Source organism: Patagioenas fasciata, chromosome 22 (genome assembly GCF_037038585.1).
Source record: "Patagioenas fasciata isolate bPatFas1 chromosome 22, bPatFas1.hap1, whole genome shotgun sequence".
Lineage (NCBI taxonomy): Eukaryota > Metazoa > Chordata > Aves > Columbiformes > Columbidae > Patagioenas > Patagioenas fasciata.
In genome coordinates, this window is record NC_092541.1 from 751,575 (window position 1) to 769,363 (window position 17,789).

The following is a 17,789-nucleotide window of genomic DNA, read 5'->3' on the forward strand; positions in this document are numbered from 1 at the left end:
CCAACCACAAGCCCCTGGGGACCAACGTGGCCTTGGGGTGACACACCTGCGGGACCCAAGCTCCCCCATCCTCACCATGATGGCTCAGCATCCCCATCGCCCCTAAACCGCAGCTCCCATCACAGCTGGCAGCTTGTGGAGCATATGCATAAAGAAGGGGCTAAATTGGGTCAGAAATCCCTAAAGTCCAGACTCAAACTGTTCAAAGCGTTGGAGGGTCACCAAGCCCAAGCTCAGACAGGGCTGGAGCTCGCGGCTGCTGTGGAATGACATTTATGTAAGAGCCCGGGGGGCTCAGAGGTCAGCGATCGCCTCCAACTCCTGATTATCTTGGGATCAGCCACGCTTGAGGCTTTCCCCCCCTCCTCCTCCCCATCTTCCTTCTCCTTCTGTAAATAAAAGTTCCTATTTGTTCTGCGGTGATTAGGTGCAAAACTAATCCCAGGCTGGGGATAATTGCAGCCTTACAGAGTCGGGATCTGCTGCAGCCCGGAGCAGCAGGGGAAATGAGGGGATCTGGGATCCACCAGTCCCCCTCCCATCCGACGACCTCTGCCCTTGGTCTTGGGGAAACTGAGGCTCGGGAGAGAGCCATCGCAGCCGGGAGAGGCGCAGGAGGCAGGCGTCTGCCCGCCCACGCTCTGGCTTTTGCTCGCTCTCCATCCCGCTCCCGCCGCAGCGCGCCCACGGGAGGCGAAACCCCGGCCGCTCGCCTTTCCGCAGCCACCCTGGCCGCCCGCGCTCGCCCCGCGTCCTTCCCATGGCCAAACCCCGATGTGTCTGCTTTATATCCCGGCACACCGGGCACTGTCCGCTCCCCCCCGGCAGCGCGATGCTCGCACAGCACAGACCTGGCACGCCGAGGGCTGGGGCTGAGGCCAAGTGTATTTTTGGGCTGGGAAAGCGGCTGCTGCAGGTGTGCTCCATCCAGCTCAGCTCCTCACCGGGAAGCTTGGAGCCCCACGGCTCCTTTCTGCCCCGTTGCTGGAGGAACAGAGGTCTCTAAGATCATCACCTTCTAGAAGTTTCATGAAAATTGCTTTCTAGAGGAAGAAAAATACATCCATGCTGAACTCAGGGACAGCAACACAAGCTCAGCCCTAACTAGACACCAGAGAATCCATCTAGAATCTGACCGGCTCCTAGAATCCTGTTACTCCTGGAACCGCTGCCCAGGGCAGTGCTGGAGTCACCATCCCTGGAGGGTTGGACAGACGGACATGAGGTTCTCAGGACATGGGGCAGTGCCAGGGGTGGGTTATGGTTGGGCTCAATGAGCAAAGACAGACAGCCCAAACCCACAGCCCATCCAGAAGACAGAGCTGGAGACCTGGTTACAAGGTCTATGTGACAGAGAGGACAGACACCAGGTCACCTCAGCACAGGTCCAGGGTCCCACTGAGGAGCTGGGGCAGGACACGGGGTTACACCCAACCCAGGGAGGGGCTGAGCGCCTTGACCTTAAATGGAGCTGCTGGGGGGAGCAGGTGGAGCTCGTCAGGGCAATGAGAGCCTGCTGGTGCCGCAGGGCGCTGCCGGGCTGGTGTTTTACGAGGTACCTTTAAACGGAGGATGATTTCCCCTTCCCTGCTGCGATAACATCTGGAGAGATTTTGCTGCCTTCTGGCTCCTGCATCACGCTTTCTGCTGAAATTAGGAGGCTTAGCAAAACTATTCCCCAAGGAGAAAAAACGGAGAAAAAAATAAATAAAAAGGAGAAGAGCAGAGAGGAGATTCCTCCTCAGATCACAGAACGCCTGGACAGGAGTGGGGAAGCGGCAGGCACCCCAGGCTTGTGGGGGCTGCCCTGCACCACCCTGCCCATGTGTAAGGCTCCTGGAGAGGAGAATTGCTTTAAAATCACACCAATTTAACACAAGAAACACCCTGGGTTCCCTCCACCAACCTGGGGACCCTTTTGGCGTTGCAGAATCCCTTTTTTGTTTTTTTTTAGGTTCCATTTTTTTAGGTTTCCATTTTTTAGGTTTCCCGATATTTTCAGGCTCATTATCCGCCATGGGAAGGCAGCTGGGGGGTTCCCACACCCCGCGGCCCCTCGGTGCTGGTGGGGGACGGCCAAGCCTGGTCTATTCTTAGCCGGCGGGTGGCCGGGCAGGAGCGGGCAGGGTGCACGGGGCCGCGTTCCTCACATTCCCCTTCCCCGGGGACAAGGAGCGCCTGGAAATGTGCAGCCACAGCTTGGCAGGGGCCGGGGGCCATCAGCGGGGGCCACCCTGGGCGGGAGACATGGGGGAGGCGGCGTGGGGGGGGTCCCGGGGACAGCAGAGGTGTCACAGGGATGTGGGGAGCGCTGGTGGGGACTGGGGGGATAAAGGTGAATTTGGAGGTGATGGGCAAGTTGGGAATCCAAAAGACCCCCCCCAAAAAGAGGCAAGATCACTCCTTGCAGTTTTTCCTGTTGCTTCCAAGTGGGAAGTGGCCCCTGTCGGGGAATAACATCCGTGACTTGGTTTAATGTCACCGAGTCCTTCCCAGGTTTGCGGGGGCCTCCCCTGGGCCGGTGTGGCAGGAAGCCCAGGTTGACGAGGGTTGATTTTGGCTGCACGTTTCACTGTTGTTTGTTTGGGGTGTTTTGTTTTGTTTTTATACTTAGCAAACAAATAATGAAAGGCTGGAAAAATACCAGGAGGATTTGGAGCAGTGGAGGGGAGGAGGGAGCCAGGACAAGGAGCATCCCTCTCCCTGCAAAAGCCTTTTACAGCCCAAATTCCTCCTTCCGCTGTCACATCCCCAGAGCATCCTCCAAGAGTGAAGGGCATGAGCCGTGCCAGGCAGCCGGGACACCCGAAGCTGCCTGGGGACAGCCCTGGTGGCTGCAGGCAGCCTTGGGGACCGTGGCCGCCCCGTCTCTCCCCCGCCGGCTGTGTTTGCAGTGCGGCTCTAATTACAGAGATGTGCAGAAATGCCGTCTCTCGGTCGGCAAACATCTCTCCCGGCAAGCGCCAGCCGGCAGCTGCTGTGCTGGGATTCGGGTGGGCGCCCGTCCCCTCCATCCCACACCTCCCGCCCCAAACCCGCACCCGTTTCACGGCTGTAACCCCCTCGCCCGACACTCCTGCACCTGCCCAGGGCAGCCCCTCGCCTGGTGGGTGATAAATCCCCGTGTGGATGATAATCCCCTGCGCTCCCCGGTGACTCCGAACGCACTTGTGCTGCAGGAGCGGGGAGGACACCCTTGGGAAGCACCCAGGGCTCACTCGTCCTGGAAATCGGGTGCTTTCCCACCAATTTCCCAGGGTGTGAGAGGGAAGGACAGAAGGGGAAAGGAGCAAAACCTCAGAAACACTCGAGGAGGAGGAAAGAACTGAGGGAGGGAGGAGGAGGAGAGCAGGGCAAGGAGAGAGAGGATTATTGCTCAGTTGAATTAGAGGGAGCCCTTCAGCTGCCTTGAACAGCAGGAGAATTTGCCCAGAGACCCCAATTCTTCCTGTTTGGGATAAAATGTAAGCACAGGATTAACTGCAAACATATGCTTAAGACCCAGAAAATCGAAAGGAGTCTGGGCAGAAAATGCTCCGAGGGCAAGGAGGGCACGGACCAGCAGGCTCGTGGATGAACCGGCTCTGCTGGGATGCGCTGGGAGGGACTGGGAGAGCGGTGGGGGGACTGGGAGAGCCATGGGGGACTGAGAGAGCCATGGGGACACTGGGAGAGACATAGAGGGGTTGGAAGAGCCACGGAGGCACTGGGGGTTCTCCTGGAGCTCAATTAATAATAAAGTGAGGGGAATGACGTGACTCAGCTCCACCTGCGAGGGCTCCATGGGGCAAAGAGTTGGTCAGAGAGGCTCTTCCACCAGGGACACGATGAGATGGGACTCTCCAGCCAGAGACAGGAGGATCAAAGTGGTCCCACTGCCATGGCCAGAGCAGGACAAGCTTTCCTGGGTCACCCCCCAGCCCTGGCAGAGGGGCTGGGGACACCAGGGCTGTGCCCTGTCCCGTGCCCAAAACCCCGCCGGTGCCTCTGTGCTCCCCCCTGCAGCCCCATTCCCCGCTGTGGGGGCTGCGAGCCAGCACGTGGCCTTATCAGCAGACACATCCGTGTCCACGTGACGTGTCCGCGAACATCCCGGGCTGATTTATGGCATGAGAGGAGGGCAGGGGGCCAACCTTAAATCCTGACTGCTTGGTGATTAATAATCATAATTACGATCATATTAGCTGTAGTAATAATAGTTTGCCTTCTTTTGCAGAACCGGTCATCCAGGAATCTCAGCGCAGTTTCACAAGGTTGAGTGACCAGCATCTCTATTTTCTAGCGAGGAAATTGCGGCACAGAGCTGTCTCCCTTGAGTCACCCAGTATATCAACAAGAAAACAGAGAAGGCAGCAGCCTGGACACCGTGTCCCTCTCCCTCCCCCATGCTATTAAGCCGCATCTGTGTAATATAGAGCAAAACATCCTCCACGACTTGCAGTAAATCATGGCAGAGGCAGCGTGCAGAGTGGATAGGGGGAGATAATGGGTTTTTCACCCTCTTCAACAATAGAACAAGTTTTTCTCCGCTGGGGAAGGCTGACTCCTATGCAAGACGGAGATAAAAGCAGTACCAGGGCTCTGAAATGGGCTTGCAGGGCACCTGCCTTCGCTCATCCACTTGCATTGCTGGCCCAGGGACAGCAGGAAACTCTAGCGGGCAACGCTGTGGGTCAAATGCCCCATGGGCATGGCTTGGTCCCCATGTGTATTGCTGAGGTGCACTGGAATATTAATTGAAAATCCCAGCAAAACACTCTTGCTGATGATAATGGACCATAATCCTCTTAGACCAATTTCATGCCTGAAAAATCATGCATAACAAAATAATAAGGGAAAGCCCCTTAGTGGACACTGTCCTTAGCAGTGGGCCCAGGGAAAAAGGGCCGTCCGGAGGAGATAACTCAGGAAGGAAAGGGAGCTGGTCCCCATGGCCTTCACCTCTGAGGGGCACGGGGGGGTGGGCAGAAGAGCTGAGCTTGGGGCTGGGGCTGAACAGCTGCCCTGGCAGCGCAGCACTGTGGTGGGACCCCTCTGTCCCACAGAGACCTGGGGACCCGCCAGGACCCCTCTGCCCTACAGACCCCATGGGACCTTCTGTGGCCACAGAACCCCGAGACCCCCTGGACCCTCTATGTCCCCTGAGCCTCCAGGATCCCCCAAACCCCGTGTGTCCTCATGAGCCCCCTGGAGCCTCCGTGTCTCCCAGGGACCCTCCGTGCCCGCAGACGCCTGTGCCAGGCCGGGCCCCTCATGCCAAGTCCCCCTATACAAGCAGCCAGCCCCCCCACTCCCGCCCGGTCTTTCAGCACCGCGGCGAGTGGACAGCGCCGGCCACGGGGCCCCGCCCCCGGGACCCCCCCGGGACCCCCCGGAACCCACCAGGACCCCCCAAACCTCCTCCTCGGCAGCCCCAGCACCTCAGCCCTGAACCCTTTCTTCCGTCCCCCTGCACCCCATCTTCCTCCCTCTGCATCCCCCGCCACCCCCTACTCTGCCCCCCCCCCGAGCCTACTGGCACCCTCTCCCGTGCTGCACCCCCTCCTCCACACCCTGCACCCCTCAGCACCCTCTCCTCTGCTTCTGCACCCTTGCACCCACGGACATCCCCGCCCTCCAACACCCGCACCCACCGGCACCCTCTGCTCTGCCTCTACACCCCTGCACCCCGGCATCTCCTCATCTGCTCCTGAACCCCCTCGCACTCCCCTCCGCACCTGCACGCCCCCTCCACCCGCTGCACCCCGGCATCCTCTGCCACCCCCAGCACTCCAGCGCCCACCATCACCCCCTCCTCTGCCACCCCCTGCACCCCCTCACCACCCTCCCTCATCACCCCCAGCACCTCCTCCTCCAGCACCCCTCTCCAGCCTCCCTTCCTTCACCACCCCCTTTCCCCAGCGACCCCCGCGCCCTTCACCTGCACCCCCACCAACCCCCCCATCCCCAGCACGTCGCGCCCCAACACCCCAATACTCCATCACCCTTTGCCCCAACATCTCAAGAACCCCCCACTCCATCCTTCCCATTACCTTCTGCACCAGCACCCCAAGGACCTCACCTCCATCCCCCCCAAATACCCTCTGTCTCAGCCCCCCAAGGACCCCCTCTCCTTCCCCCCCAACACTTCTGTCCCAAAACCCCAAGAGCCCCCGCTCCATCCCCCCCAGCACCCTCTATCCCAGCCCCCCAAATCCCGCACCCCCAGCACCCACCTGCTCCCCACCCCCCGTTCCACCCCCGAGCACCCCCAGTCTGCGGGGCCGGTGCCAGGCGGTGCCGAGGGACCCCGGGGGGGCACCGGGGAGACCCGGGGGGCTCCGCGGGGTGGGGGGCGGTACCATCTCCCCGGCCGACAGCTGTTGCTGCCGCCGGTTCCCCCGGAGGCTCCGGCGGGCCGGGGCAGCGGTGACTAAGCACTTTGGGGCTTTTCTGCACTTATTCTTTTATTCTATTATTTTCTCCCCCTTTCGAGCGGATCCTCCCCCCATTTCCTCCCCCTCTCCCCATCCTCATCCTCCCCGGCCGCCCCCGCCCGGAGCCGGGCGCGGCAGGGCGGGCGGAGGGGTTCCCCCTTCCGGCCACCGGGAGCATGGGAGCCCCGGGCCGGCTGGGCTCCAGAGCTCGGCCAGCCCTGGGGTGAGGCGGAGCGGGGCCGCGCCGTGCCGGGCCGTACCGAGCCGAGCGCTCCGGGCTCGGGCCGCGCTCCCCCGCCGCCCCCGCGGGAAGTTCCGCCGCTCCCGGAGCGCGCAGGGCGGCGGAGCGATGCCGGTCCGCCGGGGCCATGTGGCCCCCCAAAACACCTACCTGGACACCATCATCCGCAAATTTGAAGGGCAAAGTGAGTACCGCACCCCCCCGTCTCCGGTCCCGCTCCCGCGGCTGCGGGCAGCCCCCCAACTTCGGGAAACAGCGCGGGGGGGACAGAGCGGGGCCACCCGTGGGGTGTCCCCGGGGAAATGAAGACGCCCCTGTGATCTCCCGGGAGGGGGAGAGGGGTGGGCGACAGCCAGGCAGTGTCCCCGCGGGTATTTATAGACAGGGCGACACAAGGGGGGACGAGCGGTCCCAGCCCGGTGGTCCCCCGGGGGTTGGGGACACCTCGGTCCCCCGCAGTCCCCGGGCTGGGAGGGGGTCCCCGGGGTGGCGGGGAGGGGTCCCGGCCGGCAGAGCTGGGGGACAGGGGCGAACGGCAGCGCCGACGGGCTCGCTGCCTGTTTGCCTTCAACTCGGCGCCGCTCGCAGGCAGCCGTCCCTGGTGAAATGTTGCCATTTGCTGTTGCTCGGAGTAATCCCTTTATATGAATTTTGGGGCTGATTTTCGTGTCAAATCTAGCGAAGAGTTTGCGCGCATCGGCGAGCGCTGGGGTGTGCGTGGGGCTGGGTGGGGGCCGTGGGGAGGAGGTGGCGGGGGCTCCGCTCCCACTGTCCGGGCACCCCAATGGGGTTGGGTCCCCCCTATGCAGCCAAGGACGAGGGGAGGGCGACAGTGGACTGGAGTCACCCAACAGCTGTGCCTGGGGGGATGCACCCCCCGCCAGCCCGGCTCACTGTGCTTTTTCTCCGGTGCTTGCCGGGTGGGCAAACGTCCCCAGCGCTGTCACGCCTGCCCCGACAGTGAGTGACGTGACCCTGGGGACGGGAAGCGAGAAAAACTGTCCCTGGTTCCTATCAGTCTCCACTGGGAAGCGGCGGCTGGGGAGCAGCGGGGCACGCAGCACAGCGCGCCAGCGGGGAGGCAGCCAGAGCCCCGGCCCTGCCTGCGTCCTGCCTGCCATGTCAGGCACCAACTGGGCTCTGCCCAAACATCACCCCGTGCTCTCCCACGGCACCTTTGGGGTGTAACAGGTGTTGGGAGACACCAAACCGGCCCCCCACCCTGGTCACATCGCAGCGTGTCCTCCCCTGCTCGTGGGTGCCTTTGCCCCCTGCGCTCCCATGGGTGCAGCAGCACCCGCTGAGTCCCCCAGCCAGAGAGGCCCAACGCTTCCCTCCCAGCACCGGTGCAGAGCCCCAGTACCATGGGGGCAAAGGCAAATCTGCAGGTGAGGGCAGGGCAGAAAGCAAATCTGGAGCGAAAATACCCCCAAGGAGACCTGACTCTGCAGCTCCTTCCCATCCCGGCCTTGGTCACATCCCCCGTGCTCAGCACCACTCGCTCCAGCGCCCTGCCAGCCCCATAAATCCTGTCCTGCGCCAGCCCAGCCTGCAGCCCGCCTGGACCTGGCCTGTGGGGCTGGCGCTGGATGGGGAAACGTTCGTCACAGGTGGGGATTGTGCCCCAGGAGGGAGGCTCTGGGGAAAGGTCCCCTCCTTGTGCCGCCTTCCAGCTGGCAGAGCCATTGGGATCGAGAAGGATCGGGAAGAGGAAGCTGGGAAACATTTGACCACGGTGGTTTGTGCCGATTGCGGCGCCGGCACCTGGGTCAGCCCTGCGTGGGAGAGGGAAAGGGCCGGGGTGGGAGACCCCAGGAAGGGCCACAGAGCGCTGGTGCGGGTGGGATGAAGCAGGAAGCAGCATTCCTGGGAGCACTGGTTTTACTGGGAGGCATCTTCACTCTGTAGGTGACATAAGGGAGAGCCCCAATGTGCCAAGAGTGGGTCCCCCCACCCCACCGGTTCCCAGGACTGGGTGCCAGAGCTGCGTGGAGCTCCCACTTTTGGGTGAAATTCCTCCCAAGGCTGGAGCGCAGCCGGTTCTGGAGCACGCAGGCTGCAGATGCCATTCCTGGGTAATCCAGGAGATTAATTGGGGTCTGGGCTGGGAGGCAGCTTCCACATGGACCCTCTGTTCCAACCTGGCTCTGGCTCCAGCCTGGAGCTGGTGCCAAGCACTGAGGGAGATGCTGCTGGGGCATCCATTGCATCGGCATCCATTGCATCAGCACCCACAGATCTGTCACATCCCAGCGAACCTGTCCCAGAGAGGGACCTCCCCAGGCACCCCCTAATCTCCTTGGAAAAAACCCACAAAAATCAAACCAAATCAAAGCTCTAGGCTGGGTCTTCCCCAGGATAAGGGCAGAAGAGGCTGGGTGACGTGGGCAGCGCTGCCGCACACCCCGGCACGGCAGCCAGTCCGGCCCCAGCCCGGCCCGGTGGCTGCGGCACCAGGAGGGGACAGGGCAGCACCGCTCCCTGCCTCAGTGTCCCCTCTCCTCAACCTAAACCCTTTTCTTCTTGAGCACAGGGACCACACAGCCCAGCAGGATCCAGATTTCAGCTTCAGCCCGAAGGCACAATTATCCTATAAAACATTAGGAGAATCATTAGCATGATGGGTTTCACCCGGCTTCCCATGAAGCTGAGCCGCACGCTCACTCCTCCTCTCGCCCCTCGCCTGACTTCAGTGAATCTGAGCAAGGGTGGGAAGTCTCCGAGATAACTCGGGTCCCTGATAAGCTCCTGGGGAGGGACGGACGCTGCAGCTCGTCCCTCTGCCTGGGGACAGCTCAGACAGCAGTGAGTTCCTGCGTGCGGGTGCTGGGACGTCAATGCTGTGCAGGTTCACCCACCCCAGCAAAAACTGCCTTTACTGGGGACCCCCCGCTTTGCGTCCCACACGGTCACCGATTTACATTAAATTGGGGGAATTTTGTCTCTCTGAATAAAAGGGCAGCACCCAGACCCATCACCCACGTCCCCATCCCTGCACAAGCCCCACGGTGGGTGGCATAAAAACCCCAAGCACCCCCCATCCACCCAAGCTGTCCCCCTAAGCCTCCTGCCTCCCCGCAGACCGCAAGTTCCTCATCGCCAACGCCCAGATGGAGAACTGCGCCATCATCTACTGCAACGACGGCTTCTGCGAGATGTTCGGCTACTCGCGCGTGGAGGTGATGCAGCGACCCTGCACCTGCGACTTCCTCACCGGCCCCGACACCGCCAAGAGCTCCATCGCGCAGCTCACCCAGGCCCTGCTGGGCTCCGAGGAGTGCAAGCTCGAGATCCTCTACTACCGCAAAGACAGTAAGAGGCACTTCTTTTTTGGGGGGGAGGTGTCATCTGCCCTGGGATTTGGGCCGTCAGAAGCCGGTAGTGGGAGGTGAAGGAGGTGTGATGCCCGAATATAAGCCCTACCCCGAAAATAAACCCTAGCATGATATTTCAGGATACTTGAAATATAAGCCCTACTCCAAAAATAAGTTACAGTTCATTAAAAAAAGTCAATTTAAAAAGTGTCCAGGCACCTATGCATGTAAAAAAGTACCATCTTTTGGAGTGAAAATTCCTATAAGACACTGTCTTATTTTTGGGGAAACAGGGTACCAGGGCATCGGGATTGCACCCAGCTCCATGGCTTTGCCTGGGGGGGGCACCCAACCATCCCTGCTGTGATGGGACACTGGGGGCGCTGGCACCTTGAGCGATGCAAGTCGTTGCCGGATTATTTGGGAATGGGGTTGTTTGCGAGCCTTTGTTGATGGCTCAGAGCTCCCGGGGCAGGCGATGGCATCGCTGGTGGGATCCCTGTGTCACAACGAGGATCCCGTGGGAAGGGGACAGGGGTGTCCTGGTCTGTGCTCCCAGGGGGCACGAGACAGACCCCATCTCTGCCAAAAGCGGGCGCAGGCGACGGGCTGGGAGCCGCCAGCAGGATGCGGCTGTGCGTGCACAGATGGAATTACGTTAAGATGAAAATGAAGCTTTGATGGAAAATACCTAGTGATTAGTTCTAATACTGCAGGAAGTTAAATAAATATTGGGTGCTTGGTGCTGCAAACCCGCAGTGGCCAGAGCTCCCGGGGCGGGGGGAATACAGACTGGGTGCTTGCTAGAGGTTAAAAATATTAAGTATTTCCTGTTATTTCAACCTCTGGAGCTTTCCCATCGCGTTAGGTGGTATTGATGGGGGCTTGGCCCGAGCAAGGGGCTGCGTCCCGCCGTCAACAGCTCACGGAGCGATGGAGAGGAGGAGAAACAACTGGAAGCGAAGGGAAGGGAGGGCAGGAGTGCTGGCTCCCAGCCCAGCGCCCTATCTCGGGGCTGGGACCCGGCCGTCCTGGCTGCCCTCCCAGCCCTTATCTCCCGGCTGGCCGCCAGGTGCCAGCGGATCGCCCCGGGCGCTATCCTGGCAGCACCCCATGTGTTAACCCGCAAGATCAGGCCGCTCACTGCCCACGTTTCCCATATAATTCTCCTCCTGTCCTGTCCAAGGGACCCGGTTGAGGATTTTCCCCGTGGGGCCGGTTCTGGGTGAGGTGACGCCGGGGCCGGGGTGTGAGTCCCCTTGTTTGCAGGGTCCTGGCTGGAGCCCAGTGCGGCCCGGGAGATGCAGGCACACGCTGTCCCCTCGTCCCCATCCCAGCGCCGTGGCAGGGACAGCGTCTGCAGCCCTGTCCCCGTCCCTCAGGATGGTTCCCCATCCATCCCCATCCTCACTGCTCTGAAGCTCGGGGGGTGCTCGGTGCTCTCCTCGCAGCCCGGCTCTACCTCCAGGCCACGGGAAACTCTCAGCGCAGCTCTGAGATGCTTTCTTCTCTTTTTTTCTATTTAAAAAAAAAAAAAGCCCAGAAGCAAACCCTTCATGTCTATTTTTAAAACCCAGCCCCACTGGCAATATGCTTTCCAATTGTTTCCCCCCAGCACTCAGCCTGCAACCGCTCAGCCCATTATAAATGGGTCTTATCGGCAAAGAAAAGGCTTTCGCATTATAGGGAGCTGCTGCTTAATTAGCCGGCGGAGGCTCCGAACCCGCCTGTCCTCTTTTTTATACCGGCGGCACCAATCTCCAGCCTCAAACCTGCAGTTTATTACTGCGGTACTCCCGGCTCTGCAGCTCGCGGGGTTGTTTCCTCGCTTTTCTGCTCGCCAGAGACATTATTATACCCCAAAGGTGGCTGTCGGAGCTTCCCCGGCAGGGCCAGGGTGGGAGGGATGGAGGTGGGTGGGACGGAGGGCACCCATGGGTGTCCGTGCACAGGCAGGGTGCTGTACCATGGTGTCCATGGGGACAGCCCCGCTGCTCGGTCCTTGCTCGTTTGCCCACGCTGTCATTAGCTAATTACAAAAGGAGCCACGGGTGCTGAGGGCGAGCCCGGCTCTGCGCAGCCGAAATGGAGCCAAGAACCAAACCCCAGCGGGGGAAGATGGGACCAGCCCAGCAAGGACAGTTGTCCCTCCCTGTCACTGTAGCCCCAAAAAGGCTTCGGAAGGCGGGGAGAGCCTGACCACGGCACATGTGGGCTCTAATCCCGCGCTCAAAGCCGGGAGATCAGTGAAAAGTTAATTTCCTCACAAGATGCTGCACAGCTGGGTCATCACACGATCCCCTCCTGCTGTGGTGAGGAGCCGCGGCCACCAGCCTTGGGGACACAGTCCCCGCGGTGGCCAGGGCTGAGCCCAGCGCCCTCCAGCATCCCCCGGGGACGGCACGGGGGGCTGAGCTGACCCAGCGTGGGGGTATTTCCCCCCCAAGGGTGATGTGCTTGGCAGCGAAGCCACCAGCAAGACCCCCAAAGGGTCCCTGGCACGGGGCTGGTGGCCGCAGGTGCCACGGTGCTGGCACAGCCCGGGCGGCGGCAGCTGGCAGCGCCTGCTCCCGCTTCATCGGCATTAATGTGATGTTATGAATATGAAAGGGGAGATGTAGGGACGAGACAGCTGGAGCAGCTGGTGGGGCAGCCACCCGCGGCCCCTCTGTCCCTGTCCCCTCCCCGGACAGAGCCCACGGGTTGTCCCCTCCCACAGGAGCAGTTTGTGCCGGTCCCCTGGGGCCAGGGATTAAGGACCAGATCAGCCCAGCAAACTCATTACACTGGTGTTGTAAGCTGGGATTTCCCACCGGGGGCTATGGAAGGAGGGGGGGACATTACAGAGAGATTGGGGCACCCGGTGTCACCCAGGATGTCCCTGAGCAGCTCCCCGTGGGAGCTCACAAGAAGCAGGAGGGAAAATCCTGCCAGGAGCTGCTGGATCCTGGCACCATTGGGGCTGGTGCTGGTGGCACCTGGGAACCTCTGTTGCTGGCCATGGGGTGGACAAGTAGTGGTGGAGGGGACAAGGCAGGACGGAGGGGACAAGGCAGGACGGAGGGGACCTCCCGGGTGACGGAGGAGCCGGGAGACACAGCCAGCTGCAAAACCCCAACCCCAACTTGAGCTCTTTGCTTTTACAAAACATGTGGATTTTAAGCCAAGCCGAGGCCGCTCGCTTCGCGTTCCTTCAAGGGTCGGGTTTGGCAGAGCCGGGCTGTGACCTCGGGAAGGGGACAGACACCGTGGCCCGGCTCCAGACTTATAAACATTCCCGCCTCGCGATGACAAACGCTCTGGCCTCGGAGATCCCGCAATGCGGGGACGATTCTGCTGTCCTGGGCACGGCTGCACCGCAGCCCCAGCCACCCCCGTGCCCCAGCTCTGCCCCAGGGACAGCGCGATCGGGGTACGAAGCTGGGAGAGGCACATTTTCCATCCTCCGCTGCTCCTCAGATGCTTTGTGCTTGGAGCAGATGTCCCATGAACAGAGGGACAGGCGCAGAGCATCCCCTGCTCCCCCAGGGGCAGAATCACAGAATCGGTTTGGTTGGAAAAGCCCCTCAAGATCATGGAGTCCAACCATTCAACCACCCCATGTCCTGAGAACCTCGTGTCTGTCTGTCCAACCCTCCAGGGATGGTGACTCCAGCACTGCCCTGGGCAGCCTGTTCCAATGCCCCACAGCCCTTTGGGGGAGAAATTGTTCCCAGATCCAACCTCAACCTGCCCTGGCGCAACTTGAGGCCGTTTCCTCATCCCAGGAGGCCTTTTTCTGACCTCTTTGCCCCAGCAGAGCCCCTGATTCCCACCCCAAAACCTCCATCCCCATCCTTGCTGGCTGTTACATCCCCAGTGGCCCCAGGTGCCATGGGGACATGGTCCTTGGGACGGCCGGACAGCCCTGGGAGACACTGTCAGCGCCGCAAGCTTTGGCCACGCAACCCCATGCTAAGCTGGACTAATTCCTGTGGCCAGTGGGGATTTAGCAAGTGAAGGCCCATGGACAGTTGCTTCACTTGCAGAGGAGGTTAAGCTGCCTTTTGCCAGCCCCCTGTATTGATCCAGGACTTCTTTTGGCTCCTGGGGATCGGAGCATCTTTCCACCTGCACCCCAAAACGTCTTGCTGGGCTCGAAGCATCCTTCTTGAAGCTTTGGTGGTGGTACCCTCAGCCACTCAATATTCCTGGTTTTCTGCACTTCCCTTGGAAGTTTCTACCCAGCCCTGATGTTGATTTATGCCCGGACAGGAGCGGGCTCGGCCCTCCCGAGCATCTCCCGGCTTCGTCCCCATCCCCGGTCCTTGTCCCCTCCGTGCCCTTCCCAGCCCCTCTCTGCTCCGTTATATAATACCACTATAGATTTAGCCACTCTGCCATGAGACCCTGCAGATTAAATCTCTCGGCCGGGGGGAGGGCAAAGACTCAGTTAGAGCTCCGAGGGCAGATTAATAGCTTGCTTTTTTAATATTCATAACAATACTGGTTTGTGTCCGGCTCTCGGAAACCCCCGTGTCCTGTTGATTAGTTTAATACTGATGATACCGACAAATGCATTAACCACTGGGGGCTGCGGAGGATAAGAGGGCTGGGGAGGGAGGGCCCCCGACTATGACATTTTTAATGTTATTAAGCGCTCGTTTTCATCAAGGTCAGAAGACAAGATGGGTCGGGAAGCGCAAACCTCCGAGCGCTCAGCCTGAGGGAGGTGGGCTGGGTGTTGGGAACATCAAACCCACCCCAGGGTTTTAGGGAACGAGCTGTTTTTCCCAGCCCATGAACACCCAGCACATTGGGTGTGGGACCCTCCAGAACACCATCCGTGTCACATCCCTCCTGCCCAACCCTTTCCGCAGCCCCTGGGCTGAGTTTTGCCCCCGACAGGCACACAGACGGGTTGCGATTGCCCCCAGGGCTCCTCCAAGGGATCGTTTGGCGGCTGGATAAAATTAGACGGATGGAGACAGATTAGCTGAACAGCTGAAGGGAAGAGACGGGCAGATGGATGGGGATGGTCAGTGGGGGAGCGTGGGGCTGGGGTCCCTCCCAGGGCAGCTCAGCCCACCAGAGGATGTGGGGGTTTGGTATGTGCACAGCCCAGACTGGCTCACTGCAGGGAAACTGAGTCAGGGCACGGGGGTCTCCGCAGAGCTGGGGGCACCCCAAATCACAGCTGCCCAGAGAGCCCGGATCCTAGAGGACTGCTCCGCCTTTGAGCCAGGCTCAAGGGAACACACGACTCCTACCTCCAGCTCCATCCTCTGCATCATCCCGTTGGTGCTGTCCATGCCATAGGACACGCATCTGAGCCAGGAACCGAGCTCCTGGCACGTGGGACTGTGCCTGGCGGGGCCGTTTTTCGGGTGATTCCCCTGGGATCAGCATGGGGCTCCCAGCAGCCCCAGCCAAGGCTGCTCAGCAGGATCAAACCAGGCACCAGCTGCCTCCCAACCTCCTCCCAGCTGCTCTATATATCCCTCCAACTGGTTGTAAATGGGCCCGGTTTTCAGCTGTTCGGCATCAGACTGGGATTAACCCTTCCCATGCCACATAGGACCTGCTGGGACCCAGCTGCCGTGAGAAGAGCAGATAGGATCATACAATCGCAGAACGGTTTGGGTTGAAGGACCTTCCCAGCTGCCCAGTCCCCTCTGCCATGAGCAGGGACATCTTCACCAGCCCAGGGTGCTCAGAGCCCATCCAGCCTGGCCTGGGATGTCTCCAGGGATGGTTCATCCACCACCTCTCTGGGAACCTGGGCCAGGCTCTCACCACCCTCAGGGCCACAACTCCTCCCTCATGTCCGACCTCATCATCCTCATGTTCTTCCTCCTCATCCCGCTGAGCATCACCTAAAGGACACCTCGCACCCTCAGCATCACCTAAAGGACACCGCTCGCCTTTTAGCTCCCTACAAATCCTGACAAAGGGAGGGAAAAGGGCTCATTTCTTTCCGTGCCCGCAGCGTGTCCGTGCGTCCCTTCGAAACAGCTTCATCTGCTGAAAACCCCCCTCCCCGCCTCCTCCCCAGCTCACACGTTTAACTGGATTTCCTCTCCCTGTGGTGAACAACAATGAAATAAAGAAAGAAAGAAATAATCCCAGCTGCCAGGCCCTTTAAACGGATTTCGCCGTATCCATTTCTTCCCCGTTCTTGTGCGTGTGTGTGTGTTTGTGTCTGTGCACATCCCTGACGTCACAGCAGATTTTGAAGTTGCCCGATGCCGGCCATCTGCTCCTGATTACGGGAGGCCCTGAGCTCCTTAAAATTACACGCAGAAAGGCCGACGTCCCCCTCCCGGCCGCGCGGGACGGGGGTGGCAGCACAGCCCTGCCGGACCCGCTAATCCCCGGTGATCAGAGAGGAGGCGAACTCAGGGATCCGCACCCGGCAGAGCCCGCCGTGGAAGGAGGGGGTTTTGCTCAGTACCGGCTGGGCAGCGGTACCTGGTTGTCCCATTGTTTTGAGGAGGTTTGGGGTAGGAACCTGGGGGGGTTTTGCCATGTCTGGGGTCCTCCCCGCAGCTCCCGTCACTCCCAGGACACTGAGCCGGTCCCTGTGCCCCCCGTGCCTCAGTTTCCCCATGGCAGGAGTGGGATAAGCCGGTGCCTGACTGCTCCGTGTGGTGCCCTAGGGGATGTCCCTGGGCTGGGATGGGGACGTGCTCGGGGTCGCCCTCGTTGCCCACATCCAGGGTATGAGACGGCTGAACTCAGTCCCCAAAAACTGCCTGGTGATTGCAGGGCAATTAGCTACGGGGTGATTATAAGCAGCGTGCTTAATGAGGTTAAACCACTACCTGGGACTTTCTGAGTTCTTAATTACCTACTCTTTAATTGCTGCTCTCAAGTACATTAATATAAATGACTGCCTGGGACAAAAAGAACCAACAACAAACCAGGCGAGGTGTGATCGGTGTGAGCTGGGATAGGCTCGCATGGGCTCCCAAGTCCTCCACTCCACATCAAAATCCTTTTCTACCAAAAATGCTTTGTGCAGGGGGGGTGGCAGGTGGGCAGAGCCCCCGTGCATCCCCCCCTGAGTTTCCCTCTGCTCGGCAGCCTCGTGTTTCCGCTGCCTGGTGGACGTGGTGCCGGTGAAGAACGAGGACGGCGTCGTCATCATGTTCATCCTCAACTTCGAGGACCTGGCGCAGCTCATCGCCAAGAGCGCCAGCCGGAGCCTGCACCGGCGCCTGTCGCAGAGCCTGCGCGGAGGTGGGTGCCACCGGGGGCGGTGGGGACGGCGGGAGGGCAGCGGGACATCCTCGCGGTTCTCGGGAGCTGCAGGCGGTGCAGGATGCGCCCGTGGCGGGGCCGGATCCCGCGCCATGGGGCTGATCTGTGTTTCTGTGGCTGATCCGTGTTTCTGTGGCTGATCCGTGTTTCTGCGGCTGATCTGGCCAAACCCTAGGTGAAAAAAGGGCTGTTTGAGTCAGCTGTGCTCCTCGCACATGCACACCAGCCCGAACACACCTCCCCAACCCCTGGGGACGTGGGGGGACCGACCCCCCAGCGTAGGATGGTGCATTTTTAGGGTGAGCAGAGCCGTGGAGCCTCCTGTGCTCCCCCTGCCTCGCTGCCTCCTTTCATATTGAACGCTGGGAGGTCTTTTTCCATCAGTGCTTGGGCCACCTCTGTGTGTCCGTAGCACCGTGTTGACCAGGGCAGGAGGTGCTGCTATGGGACGGGACCTGCGTGCGGGGTCACTGGGGGATCCGGGGGACATTTGGTGTCACTGGTGGCATGGCTGTGCTATGGGGATGTCACCGCAGGCGAATGGCACAGGGGTGGTGGCGCTGGGATGGCGCTGAG

General features: G+C 60.6%; 1 protein-coding gene and 1 long non-coding RNA gene across 6 annotated transcripts in view; one reads left to right on the top strand and one right to left on the bottom strand.

Annotated features, from left to right (window-relative positions):
- Positions 1–54: 54 nt before the first annotated feature.
- LOC139825468 (uncharacterized) lies at positions 55–6,983 on the bottom strand. 2 transcript variants are annotated; one of them, XR_011735532.1, is made up of 3 exons: positions 6,808–6,983; positions 1,560–1,644; positions 55–1,043 (listed from the first exon to the last, which is right to left on the bottom strand). It is a non-coding gene; the product is annotated as an uncharacterized lncRNA (long non-coding RNA). The 2 variants fall into 2 exon arrangements; XR_011735533.1 differs by having other exon boundaries at positions 1,560–1,671.
- Positions 6,589–17,789, top strand: part of KCNH6 (potassium voltage-gated channel subfamily H member 6) — a 31,310-nt gene continuing 20,109 nt past the window's right edge. The window contains exons 1-3 of one of the 4 annotated variants that reach the window (XM_071798154.1): positions 6,589–6,841; positions 9,739–9,969; positions 17,037–17,192. In XM_071798154.1, the coding sequence (XP_071654255.1) occupies positions 6,766–6,841; positions 9,739–9,969; positions 17,037–17,192 (463 nt within the window). In that variant the 5' untranslated portion in view covers positions 6,589–6,765. The remainder of the gene's footprint in view (positions 6,842–9,738; positions 9,970–17,036; positions 17,193–17,789) is intronic. The other 3 variants (XM_065855920.2, XM_071798155.1, XM_065855921.2) reach the window with 3 other exon arrangements.